The sequence below is a fragment of the Alligator sinensis genome, unplaced genomic scaffold (assembly GCF_000455745.1).
Source record: "Alligator sinensis unplaced genomic scaffold, ASM45574v1 scaffold169_2, whole genome shotgun sequence".
In the NCBI taxonomy this organism is placed as follows: Eukaryota; Metazoa; Chordata; order Crocodylia; family Alligatoridae; genus Alligator; species Alligator sinensis.
In genome coordinates this window covers 571292-595397 of record NW_005842077.1, presented here as the reverse complement: position 1 = coordinate 595397, position 24106 = coordinate 571292, and the positions used below count along the sequence as shown (strand labels likewise).

Genomic DNA, 24106 nt, shown 5'->3' with positions numbered 1-24106 from the left:
AAGGAAGAGTGTTTTCCCCTGTATTTGGCACTGGCGAGGCCACATCTGGAGTAGTGTATCCAGTTTTGGGCCTTCCACTACAGAAAGGATGTAGACAAATTGGAGAGAGTCCAGCAGAGGGCAACAAAAAATGGTTAGAGGCTGGGGCACATGATTTCTCAGGAGAGGCTGAGGGAACTGGACTTGCTTTGCGTAGAGGAAAGAAGACTGAGAGATGTAATAGTAGCTTTCAACTACCTGAAGAGTGGTTCCAAAGAGGATGGGGCTCGACTGTTCTTACTGGTGACAGATGACAGAAGGAGCAACTTCCTGTGCTGCCAGTATTGCAACAAGGGAAGTTTAGGTTAGATATTAGGAAAAACTTCTTCACTATGAGAGTAGTTGAACATTGGGACAGTTTACCCAGTGAGGCTGTGGAATCTCAATTCTTGGAGGTTTTTAGGACCTGGGATGATAGTTGGGGATGATCATGCCTTGAGCAGGAAACTGGGCTGGATGACATCCCAAAGTCCATTCTAACTCTCATTTTCTGTGATTCTATGAATAATACTTGATTTTAATTTGGCACAACTTTAGGAAGGACAGTTTTGGGCCAGCCAAGGAAAATGTTTTTTACTGAGGATCATGAACAAAATGAACATACAAGTTTGCTGTCATCTTCTACTCAAGACCCAATTTCAGATGCTGCTTCTATGCCATCTTCACCCATGGGTCATTACCAGGGGTTTGGACACACTGTGACACCTCTGACTACACCCACAGCTACGCTATCTGATGGCATTTATAACACCACAATTGCTGCTGAAGAGAATGAGGATTCCCCTGTTACTGAATACAGTACAGCAGAGAAGCCTTTAGACAAAAGTTAAGCCTATCTCCACTTGTGTGCTAAGGAATTTGAGTCCTTTCCTGCCATGTTTTGTGATAATAGACCATTGTATGTGGAAATAGTGTCAGTGGTTGGGACAAACTGCAGCAGAGCATATGTGGTTTGGAATCTTGGGTCTAAATACTGAATCTGTAACTGATTTGAGCCCATTGTACTACCTTAATATAAAACAGAGTTTGAAATGTCTCTGTACGTAAGAAGCAACTCCTTAGAGTGCTGAAGTATTTAAAAGGTTCTTTAGTGGATATGAAAGACAGTATTGTACTGAAATTAAACTGACATTTATTCAAAAGACATCTAAAAACAAGGACTGTGTTTTTCACATGCATGGAATATAGGTAGCGCTAATAAACAGGTTTAAGAATGTAATTGCACAAATGAATAATGCAGACTTTTGTTAAGTTTATCTTTCCTGTAAAATAGGCACTAAAGAAATGTGGAGGTGATGAGGGGGGGAGAAGGAGATTACTACCCCTCCACCCCCCCACTTTCCCTTTTACATAAATGTATACAACTAAAACCCCTTCATGAAGATACCCTCTTTCCAATGCAGAGTACTGATCTGGCTGAGCATCAGCCTGAGGCTCCTGCAAAACTTATCTGCTCCCTATGAACTCAGGACCCAAAATTGCCCCCCCCCGAGCATGACAGTACTACACATCTTGCCTTTTTTCCTTTGTAAAAGAAACAAAGTCTGAGCATAGGAGCTCGGAAATGCCCATATTTTAAAACTGCTGCTCAGGGCAAGTAATCTACATGTGGCTTCCATTTCCCCTATCCTTAAAATGGGAATAGGACTTCCCTAACTTCATGTATTTATGGGGAAAAACAATTAGTGTTTGTAAAATTTGTCTAGTGGGAAAAGCATTCAATGAGATTAAAAGAAAAGTTTCTTTTTTCAAACTTGAAGCTGCAGTAAGCTCTTAAACATTTCTTTAAACAATCTTAACCATGTCAAAGAAGAATATTTCCCAAGAGTGGGTCTGTAGTAGTTTGTATTCACTGATTTTGTGTGCCTCTCTTTGTGGTCTAGGTTCAAATAAAATAAATTGTCCCCTCATGGAGGAGGAGAGATTCACTAAGGGAGAATCAAATAAATCTGGAGTTGCTAAGTTTAGACTTCAGAACAAAATAAGTACACTTCTATCAAAGCACTAAGGATCTTTTTTCCTCCCTAAAATGAAGAGGGGTATTTTTGTACCCCCAGTAACAAGCTTACATTTGTATTGCATGCTTGCAGTCCAACATTCATGTTGGAAAAAAAAATAGAGCTGCATTGACGCTTTTTAAAGTAGCATCTACAACATTCCACCAAGAAATACTTGCAACTTAACTTATTTCCTTATCTGCATTGATAACCCTTTACAGGGCAAAACTTAGTTGTAATGTTTGGCTCATCATAAAAGTGCTTTTTGCAGTACTAGTGTTATGTAAATATATTTTGCCTTATTCACTAGGCTGCATATTTTATAGTTAAAATTAGATATGTACTTCACTGTACCTGAAGTTGGCAGAAAAGAGCAAACCGTACTTTGTTTTGCTAGTTCATTGTCATCATTGTAAATAAGCAAATAAATTTTAATTGAAACTTGTTTGTTCTCTCCTGTATTTACTCTGTTTTATAAACTGGTTAAGTAATTGTGGATGATGGCCTCAAGCTGCAGCATGGGAAACTTAGGTTGGAGGTCAAGAAGAACTTTGAGTGGTCAAGTATTGGAACAGGCTACCTAGAGAAAACTGTGGAATCTCGAGCCTTGGAAATTTTCAAGAGCAGGTTGGATAGACACTTGGCTGGGATGATCTTGCCTTGAGCAAGAGTGGGGCTGGACTAGCTGATCCTGTGAGCCTATGTACTTACGAACCTCACAAGAAAAGCCATTTGCCGCTTTTCAAAAAAAGATATCTTACGTAAAACAAATCCAAGCCCTTGTTTCAGCCTTCTTGCTGAACTGATGCCTAGAAAAAAATTGGCAGACTTCTCTCCACTTGCATTCATAAATGCAGTAGTACCTATTTATGTATTAATTCCTTAAAGCAGGTTCTGCTTTGGTACCCTAGAGTGCCTTTTTTTTATTATTATTTATTTATTTATTTTTACAGGTGCTGCAGGTTGCTGCACTGTTGTGCAAACATGAAACGCAACATGAATCCATAGTGTTCAAAATACTCTGACCTGTTGTAATCAGAGTTCTTTGCAACAGAAGAATTGCTCTATTATTTTTTGATAGTCAAAAAATGAGCAAGAACTAAGCTGGCATTTTCTGAGGGGTGTTTTGAGTTTTAAAATGTTGAGAACCATCATCTTAAAGCATATTAGTTTCTGCCTCAAGGCCTGAGAAAACAGAATTTGTAACCTGCCCATAACTTCAGATCGAGCAGTGTTCTCTTCTAGAATTTGTTTCAGCCAAAGAGAATGTCTTAACAGATCCTTTCAAATCCTCTGGACTCCAGCTCAAACATTGGTTTCTATAAGCAGTTTTCTGTGTACACAGGGGCAGTTGCTGAAGGAGCAAGGTCACCAGCCATGGTGTAGGTCAAACACAACACCTTTAACTCCAGCAGATCACTAATCACTGATGCTGCATCCACAGCTGGTTACAGTATCTGATGAGCAGGAAGATGTATTTTGCAGCAGCTTGTTTCCAAACTGAGGTCCAGCATCTACAGAATGGATTGCAGTCTAGTTGGAACTGATAAGTAGAGTTAACAACAGGAATTTCATTCTTTTGAACAACAGTGGTTGCTGAGACCATCCTGTGTATGCCTCATGAGCTCTGTAATCAAGAGGGGTAGGGTGGCCTGAATTCTCTTGCAATCCTCACTACCTATGCCCGTGTCTTCATAAATCAAATTTGCTTGTATTAATCTCTTTGATTTTAGAACCAACTTTGTTTGTGTAAGTAGCAACAGGTGTCCTGGAAAATAGAGAGATATGCTTCACAAAATAATCTGAAAGCAGGTCTAAGATACCTTCTCACTAATCAATCTGTTCATCTGGCCATTCTTTACCTCCAAAGTTTATTCTGCTCAGGTTGAATCAAATCCAATAAAATTTGTTTAGCTGCTTATGAACTTTGCCTTTTGCGGGACTAGATGAATTAGTCTGTCTCTATTTGTGGGACATGATAGAACAGACATCTGTGGACTATGCAAATAAAGCTTTGAATTGGATACAAACCTGCTACCTTTTAAGGAACAAGCCCTCTGACACATTTGTTCTTTTTTGGGTCAAACTGAGAAGCCTCTACCCCAAATGGTCACCAACCAGTGGATCTCAATCTACGGGTAAATCTTGGAGGTGATCCAAGGCCCGGGCGGGGGGGCCAGGGGCCGAGTGCCCGCATGCATGCCCCAAACTAGCAGGTCAGTCCATGGGGGAGGGAAGAAGTGGGGGCTAAATCAAGGCCCTCACTGTGAGGGACAGTGCTGCAGAGGCAGGAGCAAGGGCAAGTTGAGTGGAACCCAGCTGGGTGGGACTTACTGCTTGGGAGATGTGCCCCTAGCTACTTTTTTCTGCCTCTGCCCCCCCCTTCCCTTCCCACAGACTTACCTGCTGGGCAGGGGGCGCAGATGCACAGATCTTGGGTTGCTTGTAAATGCCAAAAAAGTGGTATGCCAAAGGTGATCTTCTTAAAAAGGTTGGAGGCTACTGCTCTACCTCATCTTAAAACATCCCTTTTGACTCGCAAGTTGTAAGGTGGTTGTCTGGAGTTCAGTCTCAATGGCTTGGTGCAGGCATTTAGGTCACAGACAAACTTTAGCAGAGTAACTTTTCAGTTGTTACAGATATTTCAGTAATGTAGAAGAGGCTTGACTGCCAGTTTTCTATTAGAACATTTTCTGCTTATGCTTCATCTGTTTATGCTCAGCTTTTCTGCAGTGGGCTGTTCCTTTCATTGTTACTCTTGGTCAGTTTTTGCTTGGGCAGCTCCCATGTTGCCATCCTCAAAGGACTGTCCTACTGTGTTCCTCTTCTGGTATCTATGTTTCCAGTGTGCTTAAGATTGGAATCTTTGGTCCAACAGCATTTGTTGGGATCACACAATCTGCCCAAAATCTTACTCATAGGCCGTGTCCAGATGAGTGCGGCATGTGGTGCTGCAGACGCATTTGCAGCGCCACATACCGCACATTCAGTTGTTCTCCGCACTGGGAGAGAGCAGAGATAACCAGCACACACAGACATAAAAAGTGGAGTGGCACATGCAGAGGGAAAGCACACGCAGCTCAAAACCAGAGCCTGGCCGGCCAGAGCCACACTCTAGCTGTTGGCCAGGCTCCAAGCAGCAAGATTGCCACTGCTGCAGCCCCAGGAGGCCCCCGGGGCCCCAGATAAGGGTAAGCTTGGGTAGCTTACCCCAGGTGGGCAGCTTACTCCCCACCTGGGGTAGAGCTGCCAGAGGGTATCTGGCACAGGCATTCCCCAGGGATAATTAGTGGTGACACAAGGTGTGCAACTGCTAGTTGTCCCTAGGGAACCAAATGTCCACGCTCGTGTAGATGCAGCCATAGTGATTACCATTTGGCTCAACAGGGGTGAAATGTCTTGCATATTATTTCCACTGGAAAAAAAATGAAGTACCCACATACCTCATGGTACATACCACAAGACTCCTGGCCCCTTTCTCCTAATTATTTGCAGTTTTGGCTCTATTGCAGCATTCTGTATATTCTTCTGGAGTTAAGATAATTTTTTTCTGCACCATAAGGACATATCTTAGGTAGAACAACCTATCAAATGCCAGCTGCTATTTTCTCCTATATGAAGCACTGATTTCAGTAGAATGTGCCCTGCTGTCAAGTAGCTTCACTAGAGATTCTTGCACTACAGGTAGTTCAGGACAGTTTTAATACACTCATGCCTAGTTACATTGCATCATCATTTAATAATGCTCTACTGGAGCTGAAAAAGAACATCTGGTAGATACCCACAATGACTAGATTAACTTTCCAGACAGTAGATGAATAATATCAGGGTTCTTCCACCAGTTTTGTGTACTTCTATTGTACCCATGACAATTTTGTGAGACAGGGAAATACAGATGAAGAAAACCAAGTGAAACTTGTGAAAGTCAGAGAACCAGAAATTGTACGGACTCTGTCAGAATCACAAAGCTAACTGCATACTTGCTTTGACTTTGCCTACAACTGAACTCACTCAGAATCTTGCCAAGCTTCTGACATTGCAACAAGAAAGGGTAGTACACATTCGTAACAATGAAACCAAACAGAAATTGAGCTTGTACTATTGGTAGCTCCAGATGATGAGGAAAAGATGTTCAGAAATCTCTACCAACCAAGCATGTGACTTAATGTCAGGAGTAGTGCTAAGCTGCATGAAAAGAGAGTTTAATACAAGGATCAGTGGGAACACATGGAATTTGGGGTGGGAGATGGAAGAGAATCTCAAATATTGTTCCAGAATTACACTGGTATGCATTTTGCTATTTATAGCAGGGGTTTTCAACCTTTTTTAATAAGTTTACCTCCGGCAGCTGGACGAGGGGCAGCAGTGCACAGCCGAACATTGAGTGGCAGTCCGGGGTGGTGGATGGGCGGCAGCAGCTGCCACTGCATGCAAACTTCCCCCCAGCATCCAACTGGCCAGGCAGAGCTGCCCCGCCCTGGCCCTGCTCCTGCAAGGCAGGGGCACAGGGTGGTGGGTGGCGGTGCTCCATCCTTACCTGCCCATGCATACCCCCTAGGGCCTTCTCTGTATACTCCCTAGTTGACAACCCCTGATTTATAGTCATCACTGCTTGATATGGCGGCTTGCATAAAAATTAAACTGACGAAAACTGCTGGTATCCTGTGTGCCTTTGTACAGAGGCCAGCAACCTCCTAGTATTTAAAGGGAAAAAAAAACAAACCAGAAATAGAGTTAAGTGATCAACTCTACTTGTAACAGGAATTACTGCAGTAGTGAGGATGTAATATAACAGATTACTAGATATCTTGTTAAATGGTATGTAGTTCATCAATAAGCTCTTGTCAAAATAAAAATTTATTAACTTAATTGCCGTTATTAAACATATCATTTTGGGTTCAGTACATAAGATTTAGATTTTATGCTCATGCTATGCAAGACATCTCAAGTGCTGATCAGTCCAACTAGTATGCATAGATAATACATAAATTATTTTCTTTCAGCTTCCAGATGACTATTCTTCACTCTTTTACTGTGATGCTGACATTGCTTTTATGGTGCTGAATGCTGAGCACAAGTTCCTCTCCTTGCTTAACTGGGATGGGTTTATCTAGAACAACTGCAGCTTGTTTCCAATGGGAGGACTCATCTGATGTATCCAAACTAGTATCTTCATCTAGATGTATATGATACCAAAATGGAATGGCAGTGACTTGGCCAGATTTACAAATTTGCACCTTAAAAAAAGAAAAAGGATATTTAAGACATAAATAAGATTGAGAGGTTGAAAAGAGTTACAATTACTTAAATTATTGCAACTGTGGTAGTGTTTGGGACAGGAAGAAAATAAAATAATTTAAAATTTAAATCTGCTCCTAAGAGGCCTGCAGCTATGTATATTTTGTACTGTAATTTTCAACCAAGGTAATCAGTCTGAACATTTCTGACAGGAAGGTAAGCACACTTTTGAATATATGCACTCAACTTACCTTTATCTCTCTAGTGGAGCTGTTCAAATAAGGGTTCATGAAGTCAAGTCTTAGGAGCTCTGCTGGCTTGCTTAAGGGCACACATGGTAATGTGGAGAGATCCAAATACACACGAACAGGCACCTGCAGAGGAGTACACCACACTTTCAGATTTAAGCAGCAACTTCAAAATAATTCACTTCTGAGAGTGACTTAACCTTTTAAGAACCTGACTTTCATAAGACAAGTTATTTAGTCATTCTTCTGTACATTATAGTATTAACTTTCATCCCTCCTTTCCGACCAAAATTTACTTTTGCCCTATCTGAAAGGAGATGTCTTCTTCAGGCTTGAACAATTTTTAGGCACAGAGCATAAGTTACAAAAATCCACATTATGTTAAATTAATCCAACACCATTCAGCTTCTAGCACTTATTTTTGTTGTGTCCTTCTGCCCCTCATTTGGTTATTTGCAGGTTTTGATAACTATGCTTGATACTGAAGCAGCCACCAACTTCCTACCTTGAACTGGTTGATAAATGGTGCTATATTAAACCCAAGCGTGGGTTCTGTCCCTTGAACAGTACTCTCAAGTAATAAAGACTGTGATTCTACAAGCATCCCATACATCAACACGTACTGTGGGAATATTTTCCCTCCAGAATGAAGCAAACACCTATTAAAAGAAAAGAGGGGTTTTATTACTGCTTCTGCATGTTTCCAGTTCCAAGGAAATAAGCTACTGTAAGGTACTGAATTCAAGATCACTTACATTAGCACTTGAGTTCCATTATTTATAAGGGCTCCCCTGAATTGGAGTCTAATAGAATTATTCATGTCACCTGAATTTTTGGCAACTTGTTTACACGTTTTATTTGGAAGACTGATTACAAATATTTTGACTTTCTATCATCTAACACTGTTAGAACCAATGAACCAACCAATGATACCCGCACATCAATCTGGCAGGTATATAAGGAACAGTGGAAGAGCTAGAGAAAGGCAATCCCTGCATAAACGCTTGCCCAGAATTAGAATGAGGACCTAAAATGTGTATACTGAATGGTGAAGGTGACATAGGTTGTGTTCAAGTATAAATGTCTGGTTTATTTGTAACAGTGAGTCCCAAGCCAGTGCTAAAGGAGTGGTAAAAAAAAGCTGAGAGTAAAACTGGAAGATGATGATGGAACAGATCACTGGAACGACAGTTAAGAAGAAAGCAAATCTCACCTGTAAAAGTCAATCCACTGTGCAAAACAGAAGTGGCCAGCTGTTCATTCAGGCCAATGCCAATTAGATATATCAGACAGATTTATGATGCCAACAATGTTGCTTTTAAAAAATATTTAACAAAAACATTTTTACCAATACAAAATACAGACTCATAGGATCAGATCCCATTCCCCCTACATGAGTATCTGAAAAACAGCTTATAAACAAGGCCTTCCTGCCCTTTTCTTTTTTGACTTAAGGTTACTTTATGACAGCATGTTGCAAAAACAGGTACGTGATTTTTTTACAGGAACGTGAGCAGGGTAAAACAGGATTGCACTTATGTGTTTAATTGGTAGAGTAGGACCTTGCTCATAGAATGAGTGTTTTATGTATTAAATCTGGGAGACCGCTTCACTCCACAGCCACAAATCACAGCACTGTTAAGAGCAAAAGCATCAAGGAAAAAATCCGAGTTCTTCAAAACAACAAACAAAATTCAGAATCTGCATGATCTCCTTTTATATAGCTGCTAGCAAGTACAATTCATGGGAAAAATAGGAGATTTACTTCTTTCTTAAACACACTTTGACAGCTCGTGAAAACTGAAATGAAAACACATGCACACGACAAAAATAAAAACTAACTCCCTTTTTTTGTTCCCTATGCAAGCAAGTCACCACAAGGGTTAACTCACTAAAATCATCATCGTCCTAGATGGATGGATGCTACTCAGCTCTACCAGAAAAAACTCCCCATCAAAAAAAACCACAACAGAACAAAATGCTCCCCCTATTCAGTTCCATAACTTCTTACATTCTTTTCTGTGTGTCCTCCTTGATACTTTTAGATGTTACATCTTAGTTTCTCTCTTGCTTTGCTGCTTTATTTCAGCTTGTTCTACCTTTTTCTTATTCTCTGCCTCTGACCATTCCAGCTCCCATGTTATCAGCCTCTTAATTTCAGTCTCTTCTAACCACAACCAAGCAGCCTGAAACAGAGAACATTCTTGGCTTGTTCTTCAATTTGGGAGTCTCTTAAATTTCAAACTGCTTCAGCTACTGTCGAGATACAATTGTCCTTATTTCTGGCTCCTGGCATTCTGAGCAATAATATTTCCCTGAGTCATTCTTTTCATTGTCAGAAAATGTTTCTATAGAAGTCAAATTCACAGCTCTTATTTCTAAATATGATATATTAAATAGATTCTGTATTATATTTAATACATTAGATCTTTGCGAGGTTTGCAATAGTTACAAAAGACATTCTCACTTTCAGAAAACTACCAAATGACATACCTGGATATTGCTGCCTTTTCCATCACCTCCTGCTGGATTAAGCCAGAAGCTTCTATGACATCCAGGATTATAATACTCCACAATTTATCAGATTTGGGTCTCTGCAACACCGAACTCTCATCTGTTAAGTGGCTGAGCCAAAACTCTAATGTTTCTTTTGGGAAATGGTTGGCTTCTGAAATTATATTAAGGGCTATTTGGTGCTGTTGTTTTTCAACAGAACTGTAAGCTTTCACTGGCCCAAGTTTACCTGCAATTATTGGCAGAATTGAAAAGCCCTCAGACACATCTAAAATATAAAAAGGGTCAGTGCTTGTCTGCAAGGAATCCTTGTTTTGACTCTCCCCGAGGTTCCTTTCACTGCCATCAACATCCATTGACTGCAGTTCTGTATTTGAGGAAAAAGATGACAATACTTTGCTAATGGCAGCTTTAAAGCATTCATGATATGCCACATTGTTCAGTAAAGCAATTTCAGTTGATTCCAGCACACATTCACAACCCACTCTATCTAGTTTGCTGGCAGTCTGAAGACTAGCAAGGGCACTACACAGCTCAGCCTCATTGCCCAAAGCTGGTGTATTCTCCCTTTCAACATCCATTCTGCACTCTGAAGGGGAAACGGAAATCTTCTGGATCCTCAAATAGCAGTCCTGGCAGCTTACTTCCAGCACCACAATGTCTCCGGGTTTCCTGGAGTAATCTGATCAAAACAGTACCAAAAAAGGAACATTAACAACTTTTTTTACAACAACCGTTATAGCTAACTGTCCCCTGCTTTTGCTCTAAAGGGGGAACACAATCCTGTTTCTTGACAAGTTGACATTGAGTTTGCATAAAATAAATTGACACTCGATCTGTAATAAGAGGTATATGGCATTCCTAAAACAGAGGCTCCATCATGCAATTCCCCATGTCTTGAGGGAAGCTGGCCCATTCTAACCTGAGCAACGAGCTAACACTACGCCCTGCAGCCTTTTCAGAAGTGAAAGTGGATGCAGGCCACTCTCTCCCAGCCACAAATGGCTTGCAATATGTATTAACATGATCCTTTAAATTTACATGCAGAATAGAACCTTTTAATCTCAAATAACGTGTTATAGATAACTACCTCTGGTAACAGCAAACCTTAACCCCAAGATTTTACTGGACAAAGTTAACTAACATTTAACATTTTACTATTTTCTTCATATTTCCCAAGATTAAATGTGACTGTATAAATAACGACAGGTAAATCCATGAATACCCATAACTATAATTTCTAGAAGTACATACTATATGTTCAAAATGAATGAAGTTTTCTACTGAACATGTGGTGACACAGCTGCAAAAGCTACCTTAATGACACTCAGTTCTCTCCCCCCACTCCTCACATCCCCAAATAGGAAGAGAAGTGTCTCTAAGCAAAAGTGGAAATAGACATAGGGAAGAAAAGGTCTTGCTAATCAATAATGAAGTAAAGGCTCTGAGGACTCGAGGAAAAAGCCACTCTGGCCTGGCTAGTAATGCTTCTTCGTCTTCCCCATATATGTTCCCTTATCACAGAGGCAAATTGGTTACTAGAAGACAAAAAACAACAATAAGAAAATCCACAAGACATACCAAGAAGGCCCTGTACAGGGTAGACTGCCTGTTCCCAGCAAGTTTCCTCACTGGGACTTGTAGACAGAGTGTGTTCATCATCAAGGTGTAGCACAAACCACACCACAACAGCATCCAACAGTCCTCCTCGAGTGATGGGTACGCTGATCTTGCAAGGTTTTCTAGTAGCAAGGTTTTTCAGTTCCTGACCAAGAACAGGAAAGGAAAAAAGAAAAACATGGCAGTTTTCCCTTTACCAAAATCAGCAGTCTGTTTATCATAGGTAATTGGCCATAACTCAAAATCCATACGGACTTTAATGAGAGTTGTAAGAGATGCTTAGCACCCCAAACATCAGTCCATATTCATAAACCAGAAGGATACTAATGACTATGAATTTTTTTTTTTTTTTTTTTTTTTTTTTAAAGGAATCATCGAAACAAAGACTTCAAGCAAGGCACTATAAAGAATAGGCCTGTTCATTCAACTGACTAGCAAGACAAGCTTACTCAGCACAGCTAAACTTCTGAGTTATAATTTAGAAAAGCCAAAACATAAAGGCTTCGCTTTAAGTACGCAGTTAAGCCTCAACAACTCTAATGAGTCTCAAGAAGTTTGGTATATGCTAAAGCACTGGATAGGGATGCTTTCGAGAACTAAGAACCAATAAAAATGAAACAAAAAATTATAATACATTTGATTTCATAATTATTTGAATAGTAAAAATCTAATAGGGATTTCATAGGTTCCTTTACTTGCCAGTTTGTTATTCTGTGTCCAAACATGCACATATCATTAAACCACTGATAAAAAGGAAAGAACTTCCCTGAAGTTAGCAAAATGTTACATTAAAAATACTAGAATCATAGTTTATGTTAACATTTCAAACAAATTACAAATTTTTTAAAGACTCTGCCTCAAAAGATGTGCATATAATATATCCACCAAATGCCTAAATATTAAAAAAAGGAACAGGAATCAGATCACCTCTAAAGTACGATTTCTCCACCCTTCCCACCAACACTTACCAAAGGTACTTTCATAAGAATAACTAAACAGAACAAATCTTGAAGTTAGGATGCAAAATTTTCCATCAAGGAAATCATAAAACTCCAAGAGCATCTTAAAATCCAAGTACTAAATATATGTTTTAAAGTTTCAGTCTTAACAAAGAAACAAATGAACAAACATTTGATTCCAAGATTCTGCCTAGTTCTCATAGCATGCAGTTTTTTTTTCATTTTCCTCCTGTATTCTCCAAGGGGGTTATTTTTTCAAATTGATAAATGGCTTAGTGGTATGCACAAAGCAAACACAATGCTGATGAAGTTCATAATGAAACCTAAGTGCTCAAAGAAATGCTTTGTTGCTTAGTCATTTCTCCAAATTTCCTTAACTTCACTAGAGAATAGCAAAGTAACGAGCAGGGATCCCAGTTTTCAGTTTCCCATGGGAAAACAGAGAAAAACAGATTTTCCCTTTCACCAGAGGAAACTGTGGACTTCTCGTTTTAGCGGAGAAATCTGTGGATTTTGCAGTATTGCAAAGAGGTCTCTGCAGGCTGGCAGAGTTCCAGCCCCTGTGCACACTCCTAGGGGGCAGGGGGGACCCGCGCATGGGGTGGCTGTAGGCTCAGGTTCCCACCCTACTGCCCTTCCTGGACCCTCTGCAACCCACCAGGTGCAACCCGGCATGCCAGGGCAGCGTAGAGCTCACAGAGGCAAGCAGCTTTCCTGCACAGCTCTGCTGTTCCCTGCAATGCCAGATTGCACCCGCTGGGCTGCAGAGGCCATGGGGGAGGGCAGGAGCCAAGCCCACAGCAGGCAGCCTGTGCTTGCCACATGTACAGATCTGGGGGGCACAGGAGTCCCCCCCCCGGTACCCAGGAGTGTGCACAGTGATGGGGAAGCCGTCCCACCTCGCTCAAGCCTGCAGCAGGCAGGCAGCTGGAGGTGGGTGTGGGTGGAGCTGGGTCCCTGGGCCCATAGCCCTAGCAGCTGGGGAACCCCTCTGGCAGGGCTGGGTGGGGGGGGTGAGTGAGGGGCATGAGCAAGGCCAGGGGCATCAGCAAGACCAGGGGGCTGCGGAGGAGAGAGGGGGGAGTGAAGGGCACCAGCAGGGCAGGGAGGTTGTGGAGTGGGGGACTGAGGGGCCTTTCATTTTAACCACTGATTTTTATCAGAGAATTTGTGTTGTTTTTTTTTTTAATCAGGGAAAACCAGGATCCTTGGTAATGAGGCTTTACTGGTATGTCACCCACAGAAGCTAGACAAGCTCTTGTGAGCATATGTATAGGGGTATGTGTTTTTTATATAGGAAATGGTAGCTTTTAATAGTTCTTCCTTAAAACAAGGCAATGTAAGTCCACATCAAAGAATGCAAGTCTTATTCTTCACTCATTTTCTACTGCCACTTATAATATTTAGGGCTCCCAATTACTTGGGTGCCACAAGATTTTTTTTTTATTTTAAAACTACGCGAGATTAGTAATGATATAATTACTGGCAGCATTTTACTACGAGTCCTCCATTTCCCTTACATGGCTACCAACACCCAAAACCTTTCATCTGCTTCTCTCCATCCTCCCAAACTCTTTCCTCTTCTATAACATGCTGCTTCTCTATACACGCAATGCTCCCTCTCTATTTGGCTCCATACCATTCTAGTGTGTAAGATACAAGTGAATTTCACTTTGCAATCTGTGGCCAATATAGAATAAGATGGGAGACAGTAAAGAGGAGACAGGAAATATCTGAGCAATGAAGGAGGAAACTAAACAAGGAAGAGAATGCTATTATGGAATGACTTCTTTGAGAAAAATGAGAGAAAGAATGAGTAAAAAAAACAGATGGAAAGAAAAGGAGAGGAAAACAATAAGAAAAAGAGAAAAAGGCCAAAAGAATGCAAGCTGGCATTTTTATTCAGTCTACATCTCTGCAGGTTCTCTCTCAGTTCTATTAATTTAGAACTGAAATATGGAGAATCATAACCAACTACTGTTGATACTAGAGGTGCACTGATACATCGTCTGATATCACATTGGCACCAATATAAAGAAAACTGACTATCGGAAATCAGTCTGATGTGGCTGATAAATAGCCCATGTGTGCGCACAGCTGTAGTGAAGCACATAGGTAGGGAGCAGCACAGTCTGGGAGCATGGAGAACTGTAAGGCTGTTGTGGTGGATGGGGAGGGGGAGGGAAGAGGTGTGGGGGACAGATCAAGGCCCCCGCGGTAAGGGAGGGAGTGGGGCTTGGCTGGGCTGAGGCAGGTGGTACCTAGCCAAAGTGGGGTGGAGCTGCAGCTCATCTGGGGTGGGGGCGGCTTCCACTGCTGCGTGCACCCCAGGAGGGCATGGGGGGATGCCCCCCCCAGATCTGGGCCTGGGGCAAGGTGGGGCGGGCTGCCACTGCAGACTGGGGCTGCACCAGGCTCTTCCCAGCAGGGGTTGACCGGGCAGGGAAGGCGGCACTGGAAGGGGGTGTTGGGGGGGCTATGGCAAATTTTGGGGGGGGCTGCAGCCCCTCCCATAGCCCCCCTCCCAGCACTGCCACCACCCACCCCAAGCTCAGCCTGGCACAGCCCCCGCTGGGAAGAGCCTGGTGCAGCCCCGGCCCCAGCCTGCAGTGGCAGCCCACCCTGCCCTGCACACACATGGGGGCACGTGCCCCCACCCCCCAGGGTGTGCACAGCAGCAGGAGCTGCACCCCCCTCCCCATGCCCCCAGACAAGTGGAGGCTCCATCTCCACACCCTTCCCCTCCCTGGCTGGGCAGCGCTTGTCCCACTCCCTCCCTCACCGCAGGAACCTTGATCTGCTCCCCCACACCCCTTCCACCACAACAACTTACCAGATGAACACTGCTCTTCAAGCTACTGGGCTGCGTATCACAAATCAGATTGGTATCGGCCGATATGCCTCCTTAAAAATCAGCTATCAGTATTGGCCCCAAAAGTCTGCGCACCCCTAGCTGATACAATCAATGTTAAATCCCTTACCAAGAAATTGCACCCGAGTTGAGAGTAAATTTTCAGAACTATATGATCAAGTGGCAAGTAATTCGACTTCTGAATTTCTTATTTTGATATACCCCTCCCTCCCTCTCTCTCTCTCTCTCCAATGCTAGCAAGCATGTCAATAGATTTTTTTTTTAAATGGGAGAAATTAACATCTCATTTAATTAAACTACATTTGAGAACCAAAAGTAGGCGCAATGAAAAAAAATGTAAACAGAAAACAAAGTGAAGTGAGAATGGTCAGTGTTTGAAACAGCCACAGATCTCTGATGGCAAGGGGAAGCAAAGTCATGAAAATTCAACTGTTTGAAACAAAAGAAAACAAATATATTTCTTATTTTCACCACTGTTCATTACTTCTATGCCTCCCTAAAAAGAAACGCTGAAATCTGCCTATATTGAAAATTTAATTGAAGGACCTAACGTTTAAAGAAATAAAGACCACATTGCTTTAGGCTCTTATGCAAGATGGAATACAAACAAATGTATCTAGCACACATGTGAGGTTAACATGTTTAAAAGAACTGCAAGTATTTGATAGAACTGAGTAATAGTTTTACGAAGCTCCAGACGGAGAAGACATTAGGTCATTGAGGGATAATTCCCAGTAGTACATAAAGTACTTTGCTTTACTTCATTTTTAACCTCAGATGTCAGATAAGGTGAATAGAGAAAATTATTGATTCAAAGCACTGATGTTCCCAGCCAATTTGTAGTCAAAAATGATTTCATCTATATAACAGAATTTATTTTAAGCTTTGGCTCCCTACTTAATTGCAAACTTCACTGTGTGGGTCAACAAGCAAGGAACATATATACACCAGGGACAAAAATATATCATCCTTTAAACATGCTCAGCTCTCACCAGCTCAAACCAGAAATTAGAAGATGGATAGGTGAAAATACTCCTCCTCCTCTAAAAACTTCAACAACCCTTAGGAACCCCTCTATAATTTTGTTGAAATACGAGTCACAGTTTACATACTGCAGTTTTATTAGTTGTGAGACAATGTGCAAACACTGTTCTTGCTATATACACTTAGGATATGTCTTCACAAAACAATTAACTCAGACTCAGTATTGCCTTTAACCTCCTCCCTTCTCCTGCCCATACACAAAACCCTCTCATATAAAATTTAATGGCGCTTTCAACCCACTCTGTCTGAGTGCACAGGCTAGAACCTGAGTGCTGCTTCTTCCTGGACCGGTAAACTTGTCCATTTTACAGTGAGAGTACAGACTAAATCAAGGGTTGGCAATATATAGTCTGCAGCCCGGATCTGGCCTGCAGAGCTGCAAGGCTTTGTCTGTGGCCGTAGCGAGGCCAGGCAGCTTCCAGGGGCACATGCACCAGTACTGCTTCTCCCTGCTCTCCCAGCTTCAGTCAAACACAAGCCAGGTGCCATAGCATTGCCAGGGCCAGGCAGCTGGGAGCTGCACCAGGGCTGGGCAGCATCTGTGCTGCTACCAAGAGAAGTGTGGGGAGGCAGGGTGCAACAGTGCCATGCAGTTCCCAGATACTGGGTCCCCACGCAGCTTCCCACTGGCAGGAAGCTGTGCCTGTACCACAGCCAGGAAGCAGAGAGAAGTAGTGGTGATACAGGGGCAGCTCCCAACTGTCTGGCTCCAGCGTGAGTGTGGGGAAAGACCCCCATAGCTGACGTGTTGTGGAATCCACCCAGCCTACGCTGGACCAGAGCTGGGTTGTGCCACCCTTTAGCCTGTAAAAGGTTGCTAGGCCCTGGATTAAATTACTTGAGTGCAGACTGACAGTCCTCTGATGCCATCCCACACTCCACCTCTGAGTACAAAAGGAGAGATAAGTTTCCCCAAAATTCACTACGAAAAGTCAGAGTGACTCCGTTTGCAGCAGTACAACACCCATGCCCACCAATTATATTCCAAAAGCCCTAGCAACACAAAGAAGTGGCCACAGCAATGAGGACAAAGTAACTTGGGGATGGCTTTGCCTCATGGCTAAGTGCTAATAATCACCCAAGCAAACTCTGCAGTGAAGATATTTCCATAGAGACCAGTCAGATGTTTGGCTCTGCATCATTACTTCCAAGAGATTTTTTTGGAAAGGACGTAAGGCCAAGAAACAATTTTTTACCTGGAGATTGTTGAAATCCACTGTCATGACTTGAAAGGGTTCTGTCAGAGGCATGTAACCCCCAGGAATTCTACTGAGTTTTTCTGTGGTGTAAGGTTCAAGAGTCTCCTCTGAGTTTACAGAAGCATGTGTTGGACTACAGAACTCCACTGTGTCTGCCAAACGCACACTGGCAACTTCTTGTATTCCCACTCTGGGGGAGGCAAGAGATGGGGGGGAAGAAAAACCACACAAACATACCTAAATGTGACAAAATCAAAACCTATTCACAGTCCTTTCTTTTACCGGTCAAAGCGTTTCGTGCACGATACAATAATTAAGTGTGCACTGATTATGTTCATTCCTGTCGTGTTAAAAAATCTAGAATGTACATCTCTTTGGGGAGTTAAGAAAACAAAAGTTAATGGTTAGTTTAGGAGTATGATGTCCAAGAGCTCCAACACCCTTAAATGTATGAGTCCCAGGGAACAATATACTGGTCATAAGCAGCTGGACAAAAGAAACGTGTGCATTAAAAGAATAGACAGGATATCTTTTTTTCCCTCCTTATCTGCTTTAGGAGAATGATGATGGCACATTTTAAAATAGACTAACAAATCTGTTGTAATAATTTAGGGAGATGCACAGAAGAGAAAATGCATGCTGAATAGATGCTTTGTAGCATCTTCAAGATGATGATGATTTAAATCAGTCCAGAAAAAAGCAATGTTTCCAAATAAAATTGGCAATCGAGATGAAAAAGGTTGTTTTTAGGGTAGAATAGGCTTCCCCCCCATTCAGAACAGTTTCCCTTCACATAGAACATGGAACAGCCCCATTATTGTGTAGGAAAAAGACTTATTAAGGGTGGCTTTAAAGAAAAGATGATATGACATCTTTAACGCATTTAACTTTTATACTTTTAAGTTTAAGGATTCTGAGCCATAGTCTATATTCTGAATTTCAAGAATTACAAGAAGTCAGAAATTTATATTAGGCAAAAGACGGTCTTACATAAGCTGCAGCTCTCGATTATTCTGAGAAAAATGTATGCCAGTACAGAATTAATTTCTTCCAATTTAAGGAATAGCTAACATGACAGACTGCATATGTATTAGTCAGAGGTTCAAGTGACAGCCAAACTAAATTCCTAGAACTGTTCTTAAATTCCTAAAAAGGTGGTTTTAGAATTACAAGAGCCCTCATAAAAAAACTTTCAGTAGTCAGGTCATATGGTATATCACTTCAGATACAGTTCTCTCCTGATCTGTGAAATTCCTAATGGCAGAAAGAAAGGAACTATCTTTTGTTATAGCATCCATTTTTTAAATAGCAAATGTATCTTGACGTATAAAAACAGCAAAACAAATCAACCTACATCTTTGTGGTAGTCTGCTGGCAATACTTAAAAATATGCTGCAATATGTTTATTGCATAATACAAGTGATATTTTTAAAATGCATTCTAACTGTTGTACACAATCAATATTTAACAGATACCAAAATGTTCCCTATAATGGGGCCTATAAACAGCCTTTTCTCCCATAATATGTATCAAAATATTTTTAAACATGCTCGCTTCAAATATTTTTAGTAAAGATAATTAATAATTGGTATAAATTTATAGGAGCTATGGCATATTTGGACATACACAGAGCAATGACACATTTTCCTTCCTGTTAACTTTATAAATGAGGATGAGATAGCTTTCTAGAAGGTATGTTACAGCTCAAAACAGAAGTTATTAGCTTCATGCAGAAGTTAGTGTGGGAGGCTCTTTGGAATTCACTGTGGAAGAAGTCAGGCTGTATAACTGCAATGATCCCTTCTGTTTTTACTGAATCACTACGTAAGTGCCATATTAAAGCATCTTTCCCTAAGCCTGAAGGTCTGAAAATCAGGCCTGGAAGTCCAAAACTTTAAATTCTACAGTGAATTCAGTTTGAGAAAATGCCTAGTTACAGATCAACAAGGCCCCGATAGATGTTATTTTATAAAAGTTAAGAACCTAAGAATTGCTATTTACTGGGTCACACCATAGGTCCATCTTGCCCAGTATCGTGTGTTACACAATGGCAGAGAATGGATGCTGAAAGGCAGAGTGAACTGGGTATCACCAGGGTTTTTTCCACTGTCTCTCTCTCACCTGCAATCTCCAAGCATGTAAGGTCTAGGAAATTAATTAAATGGCTGTACCCCTAACTCTCATGCTCAACAGCTATTGATGCTCCTTTCCTCCAAGATTTTGTCCAATTCCTTTTTTGAAGCTGGCTAAAGTGTCAGCTTCTACAACATCTTCTGGCAGAGTTCCATACTTTAAATTACATGTGGTATGAAAAAGACCTTATTTTTGTTAGTTTTTAACTTACTACTTTTGCAGTTTCACTCTGTAACCCCTAGTACTTATATAGTGAGACACAAATGAATAAATCCTTATTTCCATGAAGGAACAGGTCATGTTCACAGGGCAAGATGTACCTAGATGGGAAAAAGTGCCCTGGGAACTTGCTTTGCCAACAATTGCTAACAAGAGGAGCTGAAGAGCTGATGGCAGGGGCTGTCAGCCCCTCTGGGTGAAGAAACTGCTCCCCTAGCCCTTATACCGAGTAAAGAAGACCCGTTAGAACAAAAGGGCGCAAGAGAAGCAGGACACAAACAGATGTTTATGTGTTTTTCCACTCTCCCTATTCTGTCCTCACTTTTAGCTTTCCAAATAAATTCCCTTCCTCTTTCTCATGCTGATTATCTGTTTACACTTTGCTTCTCACAAAGAATAAAGTGCTAATGTCTCCTAAAGAAACAGCCTTGAAAGCAGGTTGGGGAAAGGGAGGAGAGTCAGTGAGTCCTGACATTTCCTGCTAGGGCACCCTGGGGCAGTGTTGTTCAACATGAGTTAGCGAGAACAGAAAGGAGGGCAAATAAACCCAGGAAGCTGGAAGACCCAGCCAAACACAATCACCCTGTGTATTACATGCCACATATTCAAATTAAAGTCTGATAGATGCCACCCACAAAAAATATTCTACATTTTTCAAGTAACATCATGGTAGCTGGTTGGCCATTTTTATTGTGCAATAATTAATTTACATGTATAGTATGTCTAAGTTCAGTGTGCAATTAACCAGTTAATTGCACAATAAGTATAAGGTGACAGGGGCCCAAGTGTAGCAATTTGTGCCACTGACCTGTAAAATATTTACTTTAATGAGTCATGTTATACCACACAAGGAAAGCTGTTTAACTTATAAATGCAACAGGATGTGCAGCATAAGCCTGTACCTTACAAGTTTTGGGGAACTCTCGTTCTTTTATGTTGAGCCTTTCCTTTAAGCCTTTTTCACATGATAGTTCATTATTTTTGTTTGCTCTTCTAACAGAGAATATAGACAGTTTTCAGACCTGCTTTTAAGGGAGTACACTGTAGCAAATATTTCAGATAAAGTGAAAAAAGGCATGTAAAAATCATACAAAACTATGACAATTAAAATGCTACTATGGCAGAAGAAGATTGCAAACTATACACTTACTTCTTAAAAAAGGTGTTTATATTTGGAAACTGTGGTCCAGCAAACCCAGTCTGAGTATCAGGGTGACAGCATAAAAGTAGTAATTCAAAATATAACTAAATAAAGTATTATAGGGGTAAAAACCCCCCAAAACCAAAACCTGGCTCTCTAACGTACACCAAAGTAGTGATTATAGGTGAGATCAATTATCTGACCTCCATTAACAAAATCCTTCACAAGAAATTAAGAAAACTAAGCAGTTATGGGAGGAAAGATAAGAATTCTGTAATGGGTTAAATCAGCTAAAGAGGCCAAGACAGAAAGAAAGACAGAGAATAAGCTTTCTACGTGACAAATGGTTTTGCAGTCAGGTGTTTTTTTGGTATGTGAAAAAGAACGTAAACTATAAGGTTGCAAAATGTGCAGATTAATTTTGATAACGGTGGGTCATCAAGACTATAAAGAGGACTTCAAAAGAGAGCAAGGTGAACAGGATAAAATTCAGTCCTGATAAACAGTAGGTAAGGCATCTCGGATTAAAATAAGTTTGAACTATTATACAATGATTGGTCTCTAAAATCATTGTAAACAGCTAGGCAAAGGAAAGCACAACAAAAAATTGCTTAGCATTGCTGCGTATTTAGCAAAACAATTTAAAAAAGAATATAAAGCTTAGAACTCTGCATTCAGGTCCAGTTATTTTGCTCAGAAATATATACAGCCAAGATGGATTCAAAGATTATGGAAATGACGACAGACATGGGAAATTCTGCATGAGGGGAGACTGAAAAAGGAGTATTCCTTAGAAAACAGACATTATAGAGTTAAATAAAATGAGGAAAGTCAGAGAAGCCAAGTCAGATTTTCTTTTTAAGATCAAAAGGATAATTCAGTGAATATTCTGTGAAATTGTAAGGAATCAAATTAAAAAGCACCTAACATTTCTTCTTATACTACATTATTAGCTTAGAGATCATTGAGGTCGAGCTCTCAGCAGGGTTAAAAAAAAGTTAGCCATACACATTTCTAAGAGATCATCCAAAATTATATTATCCTACCTAGATTTTGTAAGGTTTAGAAACCTTGCTTTAAGATATGAGTGATTAAAAGACTAAGGGGAAACATCTTTTCAAGACAAGCTTTTCCAGAAATATCTGTTACTAAAACTTCTCTCTGTAAAGTACTGAGCAATGCCAGAGACCTCTAGCATTAGAAAGACCACAGAACTGATTTGATGGGTCTGCAAGCTATTCCTTAATAATACTGAAGGTGCTATAATTTAGTTTGATGCAAGGATAACAAACTTCAAAGGTGAAATCATTTGAGAAAGGAATTATGTTTGGGATCAAACTGTGTACAATTTGGGGATGAGGATGCTGGGAAGAAGTATTAACATCCAGATTCTAGCAAATCCCTATCTTCATTGTCTAGAAGTGCTCTCTGCTGCGAGGTGTGAAGCAAATTGAAAAGGAAAAATGAGAGCAATACCACACATTAATGCAGGAGTCTCATAATTAATCCAGAAACAAAGAGGTATTACTTCCATTCAAGAGTGGATACAGAGGGAAATGCACTAGTGCCAGAGCATCCCCTTTTGATTCCTGATCTACCCAGAGTTTACAACCAACTGCCTAGCAGTGACAGCAGCATTCGTATTCAGGTAGTAGTGAGGAAGTCAACTGGCTAATTATAATCTACCAGATTCCTTCTAATCTCTTCATTCCACAGGTGTTAATGACCTTGTCTCTTTTAATGGTAGTGATGCTCCACTAATCAAGCTATCCTTTTTTTCTGTAATTCTATTGTCTGTTTGTTGCTCCTGGTAAGGTAGCTCCTATTTCACAGCCCTGCAGATTGTTTTCAACTCATTTCAATAAATATATGTTTTGCTTCAACCTTACACTGCATAACACAGTCCTAGGCCTCTAGCATATTAGTAAAATCCCTAGTTTAATTTTTAACTGTAGAAAAATGCGCTTTTTTTATATGTGGTGATGCACCTCACCATCTACAGCCCCCTTTTCACAATTCTAGATCTATCTATGCTTTCATTATGCTGCAAAAGGCATGTACTTCATTGCAAGTGATTAGCAAAAAAGTTTAATGCATCTCTGATCTATGGATACTTTAGTATAGTCTTATTTTAGAGGACTGACCTCTAGAGGGCAGAATGCATGCTAAATTCATGAACAAAGATAGAAAAACATTGTGAATATTTAAAAGCACACTCACACTTTGAACACTTTCTAAATTTCTTATGCCACTTTCTTTATGGCTGAAAAATAGTATACTATAAAGCTATAATAAATTTCTGTATCCTGACATTATTAATTCCTCTGTATTTTCAGATTTAAATAAAAAGACTGTCTCATTAGAGACTCCATTCCAGAATATGTGGATGGAATGCTTAGCACAAATTTCTTCTGATGAAGAGTCTAACATAGAGGAAAACATACATCCAAGTTGCAGTCCCTAAATTAATCTAGCCATTCTGGTATACATCTAGAAGCTAATCAGTAGCAGCTAAGTTATTAAAATACAAGCAAAATCTGTTCATACTTTACATAGTGCTTGCCTCTCTTTTAACTATAAGCTGAAACAGTTAAGAGAATAGAAAGGGGGAAGAGCCCTCCCCCCCCATTGTAAAAAAAAAAAAAGAAATCAACCTCATTTTAAAAATCTCAAAGGTAAACTCAAACCTATCAGAGTATAAACATACCTGTGGTGTCTGCGTATTTCTTTGCATTCCACTGCCATTCCAAATACAGTAGCACCTGCAGGAATAACTTGTCCATAGTCTTCAAAACTAACATCGTTATTTTTGGGCTGTGAAAATGTAAATAAAATTATTGCCTCACTGTACAGTAATATTTCTTTCTAATTGTACTGCTGAAC

General features: G+C 40.7%; 2 protein-coding genes across 10 annotated transcripts in view; one reads left to right on the top strand and one right to left on the bottom strand.

Moving 5' to 3' along the window:
- The window catches only part of TMEM184C (transmembrane protein 184C), a 16844-nt gene extending 14363 nt beyond the window's left edge, over positions 1–2481 (top strand). For both annotated transcript variants that reach the window (XM_006023712.3, XM_025204321.1), the window contains one exon: positions 577–2481. In XM_006023712.3, coding sequence (XP_006023774.3) covers positions 577–869 — 293 coding nt within the window. In that variant the 3' untranslated portion in view covers positions 870–2481. The remainder of the gene's footprint in view (positions 1–576) is intronic.
- A 4399-nt stretch (positions 2482–6880) lies between these two features.
- The window catches only part of PRMT9 (protein arginine methyltransferase 9), a 28224-nt gene continuing 10998 nt past the window's right edge, over positions 6881–24106 (bottom strand). For 3 of the 8 annotated variants that reach the window (XM_025204294.1, XM_006023710.3, XM_025204296.1), the window contains 7 exons: positions 23931–24037; positions 17728–17920; positions 11618–11801; positions 10016–10718; positions 8028–8181; positions 7526–7648; positions 6881–7273 (listed from right to left, as the gene is read on the bottom strand). In XM_025204294.1, the coding sequence (XP_025060079.1) occupies positions 7058–7273; positions 7526–7648; positions 8028–8181; positions 10016–10718; positions 11618–11801; positions 17728–17920; positions 23931–24037 (1680 nt within the window). In that variant the 3' untranslated portion in view covers positions 6881–7057. The other 5 variants (XM_025204297.1, XM_025204298.1, XM_025204299.1 and 2 more) reach the window with 3 other exon arrangements.